This window comes from Malus domestica, chromosome 03 (genome assembly GCF_042453785.1).
Source record: "Malus domestica chromosome 03, GDT2T_hap1".
NCBI classification, from domain to species: Eukaryota; Viridiplantae; Streptophyta; class Magnoliopsida; order Rosales; family Rosaceae; genus Malus; species Malus domestica.
In genome coordinates, this window is record NC_091663.1 from 10,899,944 (window position 1) to 10,918,189 (window position 18,246).

At 37.5% G+C, this 18,246-nt stretch overlaps 1 protein-coding gene across 3 annotated transcripts; it reads right to left on the minus strand.

The window, feature by feature from the left end:
- Nucleotides 1-12,765: 12,765 nt before the first annotated feature.
- LOC103407781 (protein CNGC15b-like) lies at nt 12,766-17,561 on the minus strand. 3 transcript variants are annotated; one of them, XM_029099820.2, is made up of 8 exons: nt 17,085-17,561; nt 16,393-16,467; nt 15,643-16,186; nt 15,345-15,557; nt 14,471-14,763; nt 14,119-14,230; nt 13,682-13,918; nt 12,766-13,564 (listed from the first exon to the last, which is right to left on the minus strand). In XM_029099820.2, the coding sequence occupies exons 2-8, from the start codon at nt 16,419-16,421 to the stop codon at nt 12,890-12,892; spliced, it is 2,103 nt and encodes a 700-aa protein (XP_028955653.2). In that variant the 5' UTR covers nt 16,422-16,467; nt 17,085-17,561; the 3' UTR covers nt 12,766-12,889. The 3 variants fall into 3 exon arrangements, with proteins under 3 accessions (XP_028955653.2, XP_070675068.1, XP_008344877.3); XM_070818967.1 differs by lacking the exon at nt 17,085-17,561 and adding an exon at nt 16,610-16,628; XM_008346655.4 differs by lacking the exon at nt 17,085-17,561 and having other exon boundaries at nt 16,393-16,750.
- Nucleotides 17,562-18,246: the final 685 nt, after the last annotated feature.

Genomic DNA, 18,246 nt, shown 5'->3' on the forward strand with positions numbered 1-18,246 from the left:
ACCAACCTCTCAAAAGGATACATTCAACAATATTGCTCCCCCCCCCCCACCTCGTGGGTGCGTGAGCCTTAGGTCTCTGATCAAAGGTGTTGATTGTTTTGTAGGTGCATTTTCGTCAAGACTAAAGGTGGTGGAAATTTGTATCGACACCAACCTCTCAAAAGGATACATTCAACAATATTGCTCTAGTCCATATTGACTTGCCTCTCGTGCTACATGGATCAACAAATGAACACTAATACAAAAAATGATGAGGGAAGTATCTTTTTAGTTCGCACAGAATTGTAGAAACTTCACTTTCAAGATCTAGTAGCTTTTCGATGTTGATACTTGGCTTACATATTTTGTTAAAATACGCACAAAGCCTTAGTATAGCATTTCTCGATTCATTTAGGAGCAATCCTCTTAAAGCTACAATCATAAGTTGTTGCATCAATACACGACAATTGTGAGACTTAAGATCTTGACTTATGCACTATCAATTGATACATAGTTCCCATTATTGAAGCTATATCTGTATATAAGTTTTCTTACCTTTCTTCCTTGAATTTAGATATTTTTCTAATTCTTTTGTCAACTAAATCCGTGTGAACATTCATTCCATGTTTTGTTTTATCTTTGACATGCAACAATGTGAAGATGATGCTTTCGCACACTTTCTTTTCTAAATGCATCACATCCAAGTTATGTCGCAGAAGTAACACTTGAAAATATAAAACCTTATTATACTTTTTAAGTCTAAAACATTTATTTAGTGAAATTGGAACTTGAACAAAATTATTGTTTACTTCTCAATATGGCAGATAAAAAAAATTGACATCTTGTTCCAACTTAATTTTTCAGCAGCCTTTTTTTTCGTTTTTTTTCTCCAACCTTTCTCCAATCAATTTTTACATTCCTGAGAGCATGTGAAATGTCTACACAAGTCAATGGCCTAGGTTATCACCTCTTCTCTGACTTTCCATCAAACCATGTTTTGTTTCTTCGATGATGATAATTAGGGGCTTGAAGGCGCCTATGACCCAAATATGCAATATTGTCGCTAGCTTTTAACCATTGTGAGCATGTGTTAGTGTCACATATTGGACACGTCATCTTGCCATGTGTGCACCCAGAAGTTTCCATACGCTGGAAAATCATTGATGGTCCACATCAAAATTGTTATCAAGTTGAAAGTTTTCTGCTTAAACCCTCAGAAATACACACCCCATCACTCTATAATTTTTGCTAGTCTTCAAGCGGTTGCAAATACACATCAATGTTACTACCAAATTTTTTTAGAGCCCGGGATGAGCAAAGTCAGCAGTATGTCTACCAATCAATTGTCTTCGATCATGGGTGCACCACCACCACGTCGTCTCCCTAACTGTGTCAACTAAGGTATTCCTAAATTTTAACAAGCTGATCCTAAATGCAAAACTAGGTATCTGGTGATGTGTTATACCCCGTTAAGTAATTATGTGTCTACCAATCATGGACAGAATCAAATAAGTCATTTGTGTATTAATTGTCTACTATATCTATTTATAACAATGTGCAAGAGGTTTTAGCTGATCCATGTTAGCAAGCAACAATAAATGAAGAGTTGAAGTCTTTGAAGAAGAATGCTACCTAGGAGATCACAGACTGCCATCCGACAAGAAACTTGTGGGATGCATATGGGTCTATATTGTGAGGTACAAAGCTGATGGGACAAATGATCGCTTCAAGGCTAGGCTAGTAGCAAAAGGGTACACTAAAAAAAATATGGAATTGTTTATACAGATTGACATGCCCGACCCTAATATCCTCCAAACACCAGGGTAGGCACGTGCTGGCCGACACCCGAAGGTGACAAAGCCATACTAGCATGCATGAGAAGTAACGAACATAATTAAAACTTATAAATTTAAATATAATGATTGTGCAATTGTAGAACGTGTTCAGAGCATAGAACTAATCTGAGACACTAAAAAGGAATAATATAAAATTGAATGAACAAAGAGACGGGTCCTACACTGAGAGGACTCGAAGATGCCGATGCAGGAGTGTCTTGACGCCGAGATTGTACACCTCAATTCTAAGTCCAGAGGGGGCACAAAACAAACATGAGTGGACCCTAATACTAAAACAGTTACTTCTCAACATACTAACCCCCAAAGTTTATGAAAACCCAATAGTATAATATGTAATAGGTTTTCCGAAAACCCTAGAATGCCGTAAAACCTTCGTAAAACATATATTATATATAGTGTACTAAGTAGTGGTATCAGTATCGCCCGAATGCATCTAGAACACTTCATTTAGAATACTTCATTTAGAACACTTTGTGGATGCAAATTTCTTCCTCCTTGATTTTGGACAAAATTGTGCCTCACGCGCCCACGATGAATTCCTCGAGGGGGGAGGGGGAGGAGGGGGTGGGGGTGGGGGGCCGAAGAACCTCCGATGCCAAAGTTAGAATTTAGAAGGAAAGTGTTTCAGAATTTTAGAGAATTTTAGCAAGAGACTTCGAAGTAGTTTTTGGAGAGAATGGAGAGCTATTTATAGGGATATGGACGGCCTTATTAGGAGAATAGGGTCCGGCCATTTAGGGGAATTTTTTGGATGTAATTTGTAGTTAATTAGCCATTAATAGATTAATTAGGTAATAAATCCATTAATTGACTTGGTTGAGGGATGATTGCCCGCTGCTCCCGCATAGGAATCTTAATGTGCCTCAAGGGTATTTTTGTCTTTTTTAACCAAAAAACCCACATGTCGCCTTGTGATTATTTTTGGCTCCACACACCTCATTTGCCCGAAGGCCTTCAATCATCTGTAGGCTCCTACAGCACCCACCCAAAGGCATATATAGAAGTATCATTCGCCCGTAGGCAGTATCAGTCACCCATAGGCAATATCTTATGAATAACCACTAAATAAGCACATGAACATAATATTTCCAATATATCTCAAATCGGAGCTCAGTAACTAAAACGTCATATTGTAAAACCACGTTCATAAGTAGGTATATAGTCATCAACCATATATACCACAAAGAATGTAAAGTCGATAAAGCATAATATATCATAAAGTGTGTATCTAATTTACTCATAAATGTTTCATAAAATGTAGTTATTAAAATATGTTTTTCATGTATGCATTTCTAATAGAAAAATCATGCATTTTAGAAGGGGTCCACTCACCTTACACCGTTGGCGAAGAGCCATGCAAACAAGAGAGGATGAAAATGCCATACACAATTGCACCTAATCACATAAAATTACCAATTAATAAAACTCTATTATAACAATTGAATTTCAGGAAACGGACGTCATAAAAGGATTTAGGACATCGAAAAACATAAGAGGGGACCTCCTTTCACTCGCCGCCAAGGGGTGGTGGACCCGACGACCACGCGCCTCCACGAGCCATTTTGGGTCGCCGAAAAAGTCACCGGCGCCACCATGGATGGTGGCAGAGCACAGTATCTCTGATGGAGGCCAAGGTAGAATCCCACATGCTTTCACGCGTAGGCCGACGCGCGGCTGGGTTCTGGGATCTAATTGGGTGAGGCAGATCCGGGTTCTCGGTTAGGCTTGGTTCCTGTGCTAGGGCTATTGGGTTTTGGGTTTATGCTTGTAACTGGGCTGGGTTATAAAGGTCATAATTCTGGATTTAGGCCAAGAGTTTGGGCCGAAGTCCATGACCCAAATATTAGGGCTGATTAGGATTGCGGGCCGAGTTTAATCTGTTCTCAGGCCAGTTTCGACAGAGAAGAAAACCGAAACTTCCCCAACTCCAGTCAACCTTGAACCTCAACTACAATTTACGATCTACCTACCAAATTGAAGACAAACAAGTGTAGATTAGGATTATACCTTTGGTTTCCCTAATAGTGGTCGGAGTTGGCCGAAAAAGTTGCCTAAAAATCACGGCATTCTCGTCGAAAATTTGGGAAATCCTATCCCGATGGTTATTTTTCCAAAAACTACTCAGAGACATCACAAAATTACTCATAAAATGATTTATGGGGTTCTAGAAGCTTATCATGGTTGAGGGTTCGCCAGAGAAGGAAGTCGTTGTTTCACAAGGTTATGGGTTCGAAGGCTGGTGTCCGTTGAGGATCTTCTTCCCTCCGCTGAGATGGCGACTAGGTGCATTCATGTAAGTATGTATAGGTGTGTATGTGTGTGTGTTGTTTTCAAAGAGGAGAGGAAGAGCACATAGTGAATAGAGAGAGAGGTCCGATAGTGGTTAACGGGGAGGGGAAGGAAGAGAAAAGAATAAGGGAGGTGAGGGATTTGGGCCAGGGGACAAAATCAAGGGTGGGCCACCTTAGGCACACCATTTAAGACCAAAAAGAAACCTATTTCAAAATATCTAGCCCAAAGTGAAAATTTACAAAAATACCCTTACGTTCCGTAAATTCCACAGATACATTTGCTAATGTTTTCAAAATCAATACAGGCCATGTTTTATTGTCCTTGGTTGCAAATTTGAATTGGCTAATACATCAGTTCGATGTGAAGAATACCCTCTTTCATGGTGATTTAACATAAGAGATTTATATGAACTTTCAACCTAGATGGAATGCTTCAAATAAATACAAAAAAACTGTGTACAGGTTGAAGAAATCCTTGTATGGTTTAAAGCAGTCTCCTTGAGCATGGTTTGGAAGATTCACAAAATTTATAAGAGCATTTGGTTACAAATAGAGTAACTCTTATCATACTATATTTTGATAAGAAGAAATGGGAAACTTACGACGGTTATTATGTATGTAGATGATTTAGTGATAACATGGAATCATCTGGAAGAACATGCAGCCTTGCAAAGATACATGTTTAACCGAATTTCAGACAAATGATCTTGGATTCCTAAAATATTTTCTAGGCATTGAGGTATTAAGAAGTGGTTCTAGAATTTTTTTTGTCTCAAAGGAAATATATTATTGATCTGTTGCACGAAACCAGCATGTCAGCTTGTCAGCCAATAACTAAGCCACTAGCGGAAGGATTGAAGCTTAGTGTTCATCCTAATCAAGTACCAGTTGACAAAAGGAGATACCAAAGGTATGTAGACCGTTTATTGTACTTGGCAAACATAAGGCGGGACCTTGCCTATGCCTTAAGTGTAATGAGTCAATACATGCATGATCCTGAAGAACAACATATGAATGCAGTGATAAGGATTTTACGATATTTGAAGTGAGGATTTTACGATATTTGAAGTGAAGTCTGGGCAAAGGAATTGTTTAAAAAAAATAACAATCTTAGAGTTGAAGTTTATACTGTTGCAGGTTGGGCAAGTTTAGTTGATGATTGGCACTTAACATCAGGTTTTGGGGGATGATTGTTCCTCTATTTATTTATTTCATTTTCTCTCATTTCAAGTATTCTTCTCTCTGTTCTAGGTATTTGTCCTTTGTTTTAAGGTCAGTTGCTTTTTTTTTTTTTTTGGTTTTTTTTTCGGGGTTTTCAATTGGTTAATTTCTAACTCTGTATTTAGATTTTAATTTTTACTTTCATATATGATTAAATCGGTATTGGGTTTTGGTTGTTGAAAATATGATTTTTTTGCTTAAGCTTCTTGCTCTTTTTTTTTTTTTTTGGAATTTTTAGGCTTTCAGTTGCAAGGGTAACAGAGAACCCTAAAATCCAAAAATCGGTATTGGCATTTGTATTAATGAATTTCCATTTTCTCTCCCAAAACAATTTGTTAATTGAAAATTGTTTTCTTTATACAGAAGGTGGTGCTGAAATTGGATTTACATGACGACAAAGAAAAGAAAGAGACCTTGAAAGCAGGCTCCAGCCTTACAGGTATCAAATGTTTTTTTAAACATCTTGATTAATTTGGCTCCGTGAAAAACCTAGAAAATAATAAAAATGTAAAAAAAGAATTCTGGGTTATTTCATTCATCAGCACCTGTTGAGTTATTTGTATTGTTTGAGAAGTTCTCTTTTAAGAAAATGGATTGGAACTTGTTTTTTAGCCATGGTTTCAGCCACATTCGTCAGAATAGGACTAAATGGGAATGAAAATTTGTCCAGTTTTGTGTTTTTGCATCAGTCTAAGCACTCTCCAAACAATAGGTATATATTTGGAACTAAAACGTGCAGACCTTTGCAGACCAATGGCTAAGGTTTTCTGTAGAATTATTCCAAGCAAGCAATACATATTATAGTAGGAGTGAATTAAAGTCACAGTACCAAGTTCAATCCTCCATATATTGGATAACCTTCAGTACTCATAATCCTACAAGAAATAGAATTCCTATAAGCTTATTAACAAAACTTTTCCATAGCATGATTCACACAATATATCCGGCTCCAATGTTATCTTCGTACTCAGTCTAAGAGTACTTTCAACATAAATTAAATGGGAACCTTAAATGTCACAACAAAAATTAATCAGGCGTTCGACTTCAACAATACTATTTACATTTCAGAATTTATTTTATTTAAGTGTTTTGCTAAAACACTGAGACTTGATGATGGCCTGCACTATGCAGCCACAACTAAGACCAAGGGGTTGATTTTCAGTTCCCTTTCCTTACGAATTGGAATAATGTGCAAGCAACCAGATAAGCAGTTAATTAGTTATACTACTAAAGTAGTTAAGTTAGTTAAGTTATTTTTACATATTTTTACCGCGTGAAATTAATGAACTAGATTTCTTGACATGTATGATTGGTTTGTGAGAAATGGATGAAAAAGAGAGTTAGAACGGATTTTGAAAAAGAGAGTATAAGGATGTGGATTTTATATTCCCAGTTTTGGATCAGTGTGTTATTTGAAAAAGAGAGTTAGAGATGAATGATCAGTGTGTGTGTGTTATTTGTTCAAGGGGACATCCTTATTTGGATTTTCTCACAATCCCAGTTTATATACCCTGTTTTTATTCCAAGGCGACATCCTTAATTTTTGGCTTTTCTCCTCTGTGAAACAGAGAGCTAGAACTCTTTTTTTTTTTTTTTGTGGAATCTCTAATTTTTATGATGTTTGATGTGTATTTTAGTGTTTTAGTGTTTTGTGGCTTTTAGGATTTGGATTTAGTCTAAACTATTTGCACAGATGTTTTCGTTTTTTTTATTGTTACTCAAAGATAATGATGAAGAGGTCGCACTTGGTGCGATGGCAAGTGTCTTCGCCCATGAGCGGTAGGTCTCGGGTTCGAGACTTGGGAGCAGCCTCTCCATAAATGGGGGTAAGGCTAGCCGACATTCACCTCTCCCAGACCCTGCGTAAAGCGGGAGCCTTGTGCACTGGGTACGACCTTTACTCAAAGATAATGATGAAAAGAAGCATAAAGATTTACTTTGAATACATGTTTTATCTAAACCATCTGATAAGGCTCCCTGATTTTATGGCTGGTTTTGAAGGGCACTTTCTTCTCAACCATTACAACGTTAGTATTTCTAAAGTAGTATAAAAATAGGGTTTTAGTTCTGAGAAAAAAGACACACTGATCACAAAAAACTAAAACAGTATTTCAGAGAACATTGAGTAAGATAGTGAGTGAAAGCTTGAGATATTTCTCAGTGCAAGAAAGGTCTAGTTAGTAGTGATACTGGGCTGTTTTATCCTGGGGACGGCGTGGCGATTGTGACTGCTTGCACACATTGGGCAGAGCCGTGACACGTCTTAAAGAGAGCGACATTGTCCGCGACTCAACCCAAGATACTTTTGTGCTTCTGTTGGTTCTTCAACCTGTTTGGTAATTTCGTTCCTTGTTCTTGATTTGTGCAGTGCATTTAACAATTTTAAGACGATTCATTTCTGCCATGGACAATGAAATCACTCCCTTCGTCACTGATCTAAACAAACCTGTTAAGTTCGAAAGGCTTCACTTTAAACGCTGAAAACAAAAGATGTTGTTCTTCTTAACTACAAAGAAAATTGCTTCACACTGCACTTCTGAGTTGCCACCCCTACCTGATAATCCAACTGCTAAACAATTCAAATTGTTTCAAACATGGAATGAAAATGACTTTCTTTGCAAAAACTATGTCTTAAATGGTTTATGTGATGATCTCTATGACTATTACTCTTCCTGTAAAACTGCTAAGGAACTCTGGGATGCACTCCAAAAGAAGTATGACACTGAGGAAGCGGGAGCCAAGAAATTTGCAGTCAGTCGCTACCTTAAGTTCCAAATGACAGACGACAAGTCAGTAGAGGTTCAATCCCATGAGTTACAGAAGATCGCTCTTGAGATAATATCTGAAGGCATGAACCTGGATGAACAGTTCCAGGTTGCTATCATCATTGATAAGCTGCCACCAAGCTGGAAGGAATTCAAGAAGGACTTGCGACATAAGACAAAAGAATTTTCTCTTGAAAGCCTAATTACTTGTCTTCGAATCGAGGAAGAAGCAAGGAAGCAAGATATGCGAGAAGAGGTTCTCGTCATCTCAAATACCAACAAGAAGCCTTACTCCAAGAATCATGTTGCTGTTGTTCTCAAACCCAATGGCAAGAATCTGAAGACAGTCACCAAGTCTCACTCCAACAATAAGAACTCAATAAAGGTACGAAATACCGATTGCACTAATAACAGGAAGATACCCCCCTCAAAAGATGATACAGTTGTGCCATTTCTGTGCTACAACTGTGATAAGCCTGGACACCTGGCTCGTAACTGTCTCAACAAGCGGAGAAATGCTCCTCAAGCTAATCTTACTGAGGATCAGCTTGTTGCAATGGTGTCTGAGATCAACCTAGTTGATGGATCCAAGGGGTGGTGGGTGGACACTGGGGCATCACGCCATGTCTGCTATGATCGTGGACTCTTCAAGTCCTACACTGACTCGAAAAACAGAAGGGTTCTATTGGGTGACTCTCACTCAACACACGTTGCTGGAGTTGGAGAAGTCGAGCTCAAGTTTACCTCAAGGAAGACTATTATCCTGAAGGAAGTGCTACATGTCCCGGAGATCAGAAAGAACCTGGTTTCAAGTTATCTCATTAATAAAGTTGGTTTCACACAAACCATTGGGGCTGACATGTATACTCTCACAAAGAATGGTGTCTTTATGGGAAAGAGGTATGCCACTGATGGAATGTTCAAGCTTAATATTGATGTTATGAATAAAATTCCTGTTTCTGCTTACTTGCTATCCTCTTTCAATATGTGGCATGCTAGATTATGCCATGTGAATAAGAAACTAGTAAATCGGATGAGTAGCTTAGGACTAATTCTTGAAATCTCATTAAAAGAGTTTGATAAATGTGAATATTGTAGTCAGGCAAAAAATCACGAAAAAACCACACAAGTATGCACTTAGAGAAACTGAATTACTTGACCTAATCCACTATGATATATGTGAGTTTGATGGTGTGATTACAAGAAATGGAAAACGCTACTTCATCACCTTTATAGATGACTGCTCAAGCTATTGCTTTGTTTACCTAATGAAAAACAAGAGTGAAGCACTTGACATGTTTAAAGCCTTCTTAACTGAAGTAGAGAATTAATTCAATCGAAAAATTAAAAGGCTTCGCAGTGATAGGGGTCTTGAATATGAGTCTACTGCCTTTAATGGGTTTTGTAAAAATCTAGGTATAATACATGAGACCACTGCACCTTACTCTCCAGAAATGAATGGCAAAGCAGAAAGAAAAAATAGGACCCTTTGTGAACTAATAGTAGTTATGCGACTTAACTCTGGTTGTGCTTCATACTGGTGGGGTGAAATTATTTTAACTGTTTGTTATGTTCTTAATAGAGTTCCCTCTTCAAACTCTAAAATAGCACCATATGAAACTTGGAAAAACAAAAAGCCTAATGTTTCTTACTTAAGAACCTGGGGCAGTTTAGCTTATGTACGAAAACCTAATCCAAAAAGGTCAAAACTAGAAAGTAGGGCTCTTAAATGTGTCTTTATTGGTTATGCACTACACAGCAAAGCATATAGATTTTATGACTTAAGGAACCATGTTATTATTGAGTCTAATGATGCTGATTTCTTTGAGAACATTTTTCCTTTTATGTCAAGGAATAGTGGGGGTTCAACCTCAACTAATCTAGAGAAGGATAGAATGAACAACAATGTTTAGAATGATTCGGTCGAAACTAGTTTCGAACCAAGAAAGAGCAAGAGAACCAAAGTCACCAAGGATTTTGGGGGAGGCTTCCACACATATGCACTGGAAGAAGTTCCCTCAACAATTCAAGAATCTTTGTCTTCTGTGGACACAGATTCATGGCAAGAAGCCATAAATGATGAGATAGATTCACTGGAAGCAAATAGAACCTGGCACTTGGTAGAGCTACCTCTAGGATGCAAAACTATTGGCTGTAAATGGGTGTTGAGGAAGAAGCTTAAATTTGATGGCTCGATAGATAAGTTTAAAGCCAAGTTAGTAGCCAAAGGTTTTAGACAAAGAGAAAATGTCGACTTCTTTGACACTTACTCTCCTATTTCCAGAATTACTTCCATTAGAGTAATGTTTGCATTAGTTTCTCTTTACAATCTTGTTGTGCATCAAATGGACATTAAAACTGCCTTTTTAAATGGAGAATTAGAGGAAGAAATTTACATGGATCAACCTGATGGTTTTGTAGTACCTGGACAAGAACATAAAGATTGTAAATTAACTAAATCACTTTATGGCCTGAAACAAGCACCTAAACAATGGCATGCTAAATTTGATTGTTTACTTCTTGATAATGGCTTCAAAGTAAATGAAAGTGATAAATGCATGTATATTAAAACTAAGAACAGTCTGTGTATTGTAATATGCTTATATGTTGATGATATGCTTATCTTTGGATCAAATGTTCACCTGGTAAACGAAGTTAAAACCTTGCTTAGTAATAACTTTGACATGAATGACCTAGGAGAGGCAAACTTAATCCTCGGAATAAAAGTTATTAAAGTTGAGAATGGTTTTTCTCTAAGTCAGTCACATTACTTAGAACAAGTTTTGAAGAAGAACAAATATTTTGATTGTAAACCTGCTTGTACCCCTTATGATCCAAGTGTTAAGTTATTCAGAAAGAGTGGTGAAAGTGTTAGACAGGTTGAGTATGCAAGCATCATTGGTAACCTTCAATACGCTACCAATTACACTATGCCAAATTTAGCCTATGCAATTAGGGTTCTGTGTAGATACACCAGTAATCCTAGTATGGAACACTGGTATGCAATTGAAAGGGTAATGAGATACCTTAAGAGGACCATCAATTTTGGTCTATGTTATGTGAAGTTTTCCGCTGTTCTTGAAGGATACAGTGATGCCGATTGGAATACACTCTCAGAAGATTCTAAAGTTACGAGTGGTTATATTTTTAATATAGCCGGAGTTGCAGTCTCGTGGAAATCTAAAAAACAGACCATACTTGCACAGTCAACTATGGAGTCTGAGATGATTGCCCTAGCAACAGCTAGTGAAGAAGCAGGATGGTTGAGAGACCTTCTATCTGACATTCCATTGTGGGAGAAACCAATTCCTGATGTGCTTATTCACTGTGACAGCACAGTAGCCATTGCCAAAGTAACAAATCGATACTATAATGGAAAGAGAAGACAGATTCGTCGGAAACACAGCACAATTGTGGGGTTTCTTTCTATGGGGACTGTCAGAATAGATCATATTAGATCTGAAGATAATCTTGCTAACCCTTTGACGAAAGGATTAGCAAGAGAAAAAGTGTGGAAAACCTCTAGTGGAATGGGGTTAAAACCCTTGATACGATGAGTCACTTGTGATGGTAACCTAACCATTTGACTGGAGATCCCAAGAAAATGGTTCAACAGGTAACAACAAGTCACGAAGTGATATGGAATTATGCCCTACACATGTTTTCAATTTATAGAAACTATTTGCAGAGGGCATGAAATCTTGTAGCGTATGAAAAGGTTGAGTTGTGAAACTCTTAATGAAAACTATACTCTAAATGAGTAGGATATCAAGCTATAAGAGTATCCTTAATAGTTTCACCTTTGTGATAGTGAAGGTGAGGCCGCCTACTAAGAAGTTTCTAGGGCTGACTTCTAGCACTATCGCTAAACTAGGATACATGCACATGGCCGAAATGTGCTAGCTTTGAGCTTCACTCAAGAGGAGTTGTGTGTGCTTTGTTGTCAGAGATTGAGTTCAAGACTATGGGTTACTCATGTTATTCTGAAGCACTGTCGCTATGTTTTGGTTCAAGTTGATAAAACACCAACACTAATGCACAACTCTATTTTCACTTACTCAATGTTTGAGTTTAAATAACCAAGTGGGGGATTGTTAGGGTTTGCATGTTTATTTAAAAAACTTGGAACGTGGAACTAGTCAATTAGGGTTTACGTTGGTTTCCTAGTTTTGTGGAGAATCCTTCCCAACAGAAAGATTTACTTTGAATACATGTTTTATCTAAACCATCTGATAAGGCTCCCTGATTTTATGGCCAGTTTTGAAGGGCACTTTCTTCTCAACCATTTCAACGTTAGTATTTCTAAAGTAGTATAAAACTAGGGTTCTAGTTCTGAGAAAAAAGACACACTGATAACAAAAAACTAAAACAGTATTTCAGAGAACATTGAGTAAGATAGTGAGTGAAAGCTTGAGATCTTTGTCAGTGCAAGAAAGGTCTAGTTAGTAGTGATACTGGGCTGTTTTATCCTGGGGACGATGTGGCGATTGTGACTGCTTGCACCCCTTGGGCAGAGCCGCGAAACGTCTTAAAGAGAGCAATATTGTCCGCGACTCAACCCAAGATACTTTTGTGCTTCTGTTGGTTCTTCAACCTGTTTGGTAATTTCATTCCTTGTTCTTGATTTGTGCAGTGTATTTAACATCATCCAAATAATTAAACAATTACATTAAGGCATTCCTGAATCTGACTGTATATGTCGTACGAGAGAGTAATTTACAGCATAGATCACCCATTCAAACCTATTTTAAGGCCCCTAATTGTATTGATTCTCCATTCATTCCTCGTCAACAGAAAAATCAGGTTCCGCTGGCTTCTGCAATGAGCTAACGACTCCAGAATCTGACCCAGAATGCTTATTGGCACCCCGTCTGGTACTTGCAGCAAGCCTTGCTGCGTAAGTAACCAAGCCCAACACAGGTGGTGTTTTTGCAGGCTCAGTTTCTTTGTGGTTTTCTTTAGCCTTGAGTTCGGCTGCTTCCTTTCTTTTCTTACATCGACGCCATGCTGCCTGTATGAAACAAGCAGACCATAATCTCCATTGGTGCGAATAGAACCGGAACTTGTGTCTAAGTTGCTTGCTGTGAAGTCTTCTGAACTGGGATGCTACGAATTTCAAGTCATCTGCTACTAGAGCAAATGCTTCTACTTCAGAGATGGATTTGACTGTGCGCGTTGAAGATGGCAGGATTACACTTGGACGAGGGTCCAAGGCCCATGTCAGAAGTTCCTCACCACAGAAGTCACCTGGACCAATACGACATGAATTGAAGAATCCAGTTCGACCACCATTCGTGGTGTAAGAATCAAGGTTGCCCCGGATTATGAAGAGCATTTCATTGACAGGGTCTCCTTCACGGACTAGAAATGTGCCCTCAGTACACAAGGCCGGTTTGAGCCTTTCACATATTGCATCTAGCATCCTTTCATCCATTTGATCAAACAAAGGAACCTGTTCACCAAATGAAAAAAGAATACACAAAAATTTGTATAGTTTCAATTAAAATTACATGGTAGTATCAATAAAAACCTATTTGTTCTACTGGTTATCAAGATAATAATAACTTACCCGACGAACAAGGTCAAGGCAAAGGTGCCGCTTGATGTCTCTTCGAAGATCCATAGGTAGGCCTTTAAGAAGAGTTTCCTCATCAACTCCTCGAGTAGCCAACCACTTGTATTGATCATACTTCCGTACAGACTGTCTTAGTTCCGGAGGCAGCTGCCTATGACGCATCCATTGTTCTGTATCAGTTCTCTTAATCCTCCACTCTTCTAGTCTGACTGTTGTGGATTGGAGGTATGTCTGCCATTGTAAAGAAAGAGTGATCGGAACTTAGAAATATAAACTTCAGAAGAACTCCAAGAATATAATGGGTTGCATAGTAACAAGCCAATTCAGAGTCCAGACTGTCTAGAAGTTCAGATTTAAGTCCAGACTGTCTAGAAGCTCAGATTTAAGGTACATGTAAAAGCCTACTGAGACATCACTGACCAACGACTTACTTGCATATTACCAATCAGCAATGCGAACAGAACCAGCCCAACAGTCGCAATGATTATCGCAAACATTATCTCTCCAATGTAAGTACTTGTTGAAAGATTTTGTCCCAAAGAACTGCACAAGTTTCAAATAAAATAACTCAATCATCTACTTTAAATTAGGCAAGCCTAAGCTTTGACCTGCACTAAACATTGTTAGCCCCTTTGCAAAAACATCCAGTGAAGAAGATTTTAAAAAAGTTACAGATATAAGTTGCTCAAAATTCTACAAAGAACATAAGGTGGTAATGTTAAAAGTATTATTCACAAATGTGTTAATGCCCATTACAAACAGATATAGAAACAAACAGCTTACCTGAGGTTTCTTAGACCCCACCAGAGACAGTAAAAGTATCTGTTGAAGAACGACGAGGTTGTAACATCATATGTCACCGCATCGCCATACATACCAAACTTATAATAGCTGTTATCTGGATTACATAGATTTGTGACATTACTCGACTTGTACCAGTACTTCCTGCCAGGGTTTTGAGCCCAACGGCAATCAAAGTAATCAGGTTTACACAATGTCTTCTCAAGATCACAAACACTTCTCCAACAAGATTCTTGCCGCTCAATTGAAAGAAGGTACCAACAAGCTCCTAAAACCTTTTCACAGAGAAAAATAAAAAAAAATCAGCAGCACACAGTAGGTTAACATTTTCCTTAAATACTTGATTGTTCAATGAAAAAGAAAGGTGTGAACGAGTATTCGTCAAATGTCTATTAGACAGTCAGGAAGATGAGCTCGGCAGTTTAATTCAATACGAGAATAGGAATTGAGAAATTTCAAATTTGGTCATTATATGCAATGACAGATGATCGTTTCAGGTTTCAACCAACCAAGCAAGTCTTAGACTGAAAAAAACTCAAATTCGTAGATTAATAAGAGTCAAATAAATCCATTCATGAATTATAACAGCTGAAAACTGAAAATAACTTGTCATTTCCATATGTTTCTGAAATACTTTTAACTGTAACACATTTTGCAAAAACCACCTAAGTTTGTAATTATTCCTTCTTTTGTGTTTCTATATGATGGAGAAAGATAAGGTTCAGTGAAAATCCTTAGGCTTAGCCACTCAGTCTACACATTGACTATAGTATTATTTGTGATCAAGCTGTAGATGCACAACTAGCTATCTTATTCAAAGTTCCGAAAGAGAAACAACGGGTTTGTTTAGACTTACATGACTTGCCAACATGTATAGCATCAGATTATATGCAGCCCCTGCCCATGCTTTTTCTGTCACAACGCCAGTAGCCTTAACTATTTGTGATGAGAGCGGAAATATAAGAAAGAGCCTTGGTATGTATTGAAAGATTATGATGAACCGAAGGAAGTTTTTTGTGTTTGTCACTGTTGAACCCCTAAGGGTTGGGATTACGATCCAAATCAGCACCTGAGAGAAGATGAAAATTTAGAACTGAATTTAGTGCATATTAGCTTTGTCTCAATGGTGAACAAGAAGTTTTCAAGTAACATACCTGAGGAAGGGGCAGGGCAGCAATGAGGTCTATCCAGAAATCCTGGCGTAGGTACCTCAATGCGATCTTTGAAGGTTCTATAACAAGCTCTCCTCTCCCAAATACACGAGAGGAAGGTGCAATATAAGCTTTACGAAAGTTAATAAAAATTTGAATTATGTAAAATACATCAGCCACTGATCGAACAATTGTTAGAACAACTTCAAGTGGGATTCCAATACTAATGCAGAATTCATCTCTCGTCGATGGCAAGTAAAAGAATAGAGGGTCCACGAACAGAGAAACTAAACAAGTTACTAAGAAAATATTGTTCCAACGGTGAATAGTTTGTCCTCGAGGATCTAATATTTTCTTCTGCACTCTCTCATAGTCCTCGGAAAAGACTCTGGACAGAACTTTAGCTTTTAAAGATTTTCCCGTCCTCCCAGGAACCTCCTTTCTGCAGGGTTCTGCTACTGGTGCCCCATCAATCTTGTACTTGAGCTTAACCACACCAACTCCATTGACCGATGGTAGCTTTGCTAATTCAACATCATCTTGAAATCTGAAAATTTCAAATTTCATATGTGAATAAAAACAAATTTTTAAAATTAGAAACCAGCTTATTATGATAAGCTATATGATTAGACTACAAAACTTATAACAAAAACGGAAACACAATTGTAAAATATCGTTTGGAACACGGTAACATAAACTAAGATGACCTAAATATTGGTTGAAATCGAAACAGAATTCGGAAGAAAGATGTACCTTATAGATTTTGAATTACCATAACCCATGGCAATCTTCTAGGAATACCACTTTGCCTTCAATTAACAGAATTGACTGTAGGAAAACAACACCGAATAATCGAACATATATTAGGCCATGAATCAACTGTATGTAAATATATAGGCTCTTCGAAATAAAAGCCGAAAAATGACGCGGCATTAGCTCAAAGCCACAAGAACAGGGAAGATGTTGCAACCATGGATACTCATTCACCAGGAATCATGTGAACATGTGAAATATATAAGGAAGATGTCAACTTGGAGATGAAGCTGTTAAGACTCTATATCCCCCAAAGTGCAAGTCAAACATGTGACTGCCTTAAGATTTTTGTGTATACACATTGAGGGGGGAAAAGGTTTATTTTATGATTCATAAAAAATAAAAATTATTAGGCCTCCTATAATTAATGTATGTATATTGTGTTGAAGCAATTGAATGAGTCAAAAATGTAAAGCGCCCTGAACCTGCAAAACTAAATAGAAAACTAAACCAAAATAATTTGAAATAAATAATTACAGTTAAAACTCAACACGAAAATCAAGATTAATTAAATAAATGCAACAGGTTTAGCACTCTGGGAATCTGGCAAATGGGTTTTACTTAAAACCCATAAGAATCTTGGGGGGGGGGGGGGGGGAGAGAGAGAGAGAGAGAGAGAGAGGGAAACTTACAAGTTTTTATGTCTGTCATGGCCAAGCTTCAGCAAACTATGAAATCACTCTCTCTAGTTTCTTACAGATTTCAGCTCAAAACCGAACTGCTATTACTCCAAAAATAAAATATTGTGAAAATAAAATAATTAGAAATAAGCTCAAAAAATGGAAAAGTCTAAAATATGGGTGAGAAAAGCAATGCTGGGTTTTTAGTACTTGAAGAGCCCCGGCGTTGTTCTTCCCGTCAAAATATTTTTTGGAATTTTGAGAAAATGACTGAAGTATTAACCTATATAAGGAAAGTAATAATTTTCATTAGCATATTCGGTTCAAAAATATAAAGAAATATTGTTAGTGGTTTATATCTTTTCCATAATTCCATTGTCAATGGATATAAGAAAGACAGGGAGAGAGAGAGAGCCACAAGAGTGTGTCCAAATTTTCCAAAGACGAGAGAGATCAAGAGAAGGTTGAGAAAAGACAGGAAGAAGCTTCAATTGCCTTGCTTATTCAGTTTTGTTTTTAATCTAACTGTTTTTTCGGAAGGGTTCCAGATCAGATGTTACTATATTTTACCCTTTTTTTTTTTTTTTTTTGAAGATCCGAGGAGGAGTTGACCACGCTAGATATGCATGCTGTTGAATCTCGACACGTGTCTTTCCTATGTTTTGTAGCCTGCTTTTCAAGTTTTGATTGAGTCACTGTTCTAAAAATTCTCGTATAGGTGCTAAGCGGTTAGTCACCGCTCTGATTAATAGCTAGGTGTTTCAAAATTAAGAAATGGTGCTTAGACTTACTGAGACACCTGCCTAGGCACCGACTAGATTGTGACTCACTTAGACAGAAAATAAATAGCTTTCATTTTGCATTTTTTTTTTTTCAAAAAATTGTAAAACTTGTTGAATACTTAAATGAACACACATTATATGTTTGTTCCCCATGTTTTCATTATATCAAATACTTCATAATATATATGTTATTCTATTTTGTAGTTTATGATGAATTATATATATTTTAAGTATAGATAAACACTTATTTACACGAAATATAATAAATTCACTCAAATACACCTAGTCCGCCTAGGCGCCCGTCTAAGCCTCACTTAGCCACCTAAGCGCTAGGCTCTAGCCCCGCCTTCCAACTAGCGCCTAGCGTCTTTTAGAACTTTGGATTGAGTAGA

Excerpts from the sequence above, each read along its gene's own strand:
- LOC103407781 (XM_029099820.2), bottom strand. The coding sequence starts at position 16,421 with ATGGGTTATGGTAATTCAAAATCTATAAG. Across the intron at positions 16,187-16,392 it reads GGTAATTCAAAATCTATAAG|ATTTCAAGATGATGTTGAAT; the intron begins GTACATCTTTCT and ends TGAAATTTTCAG. Across the intron at positions 13,565-13,681 it reads GCCTTGACCTTGTTCGTCGG|GTTCCTTTGTTTGATCAAAT; the intron begins GTAAGTTATTAT and ends TTTGGTGAACAG.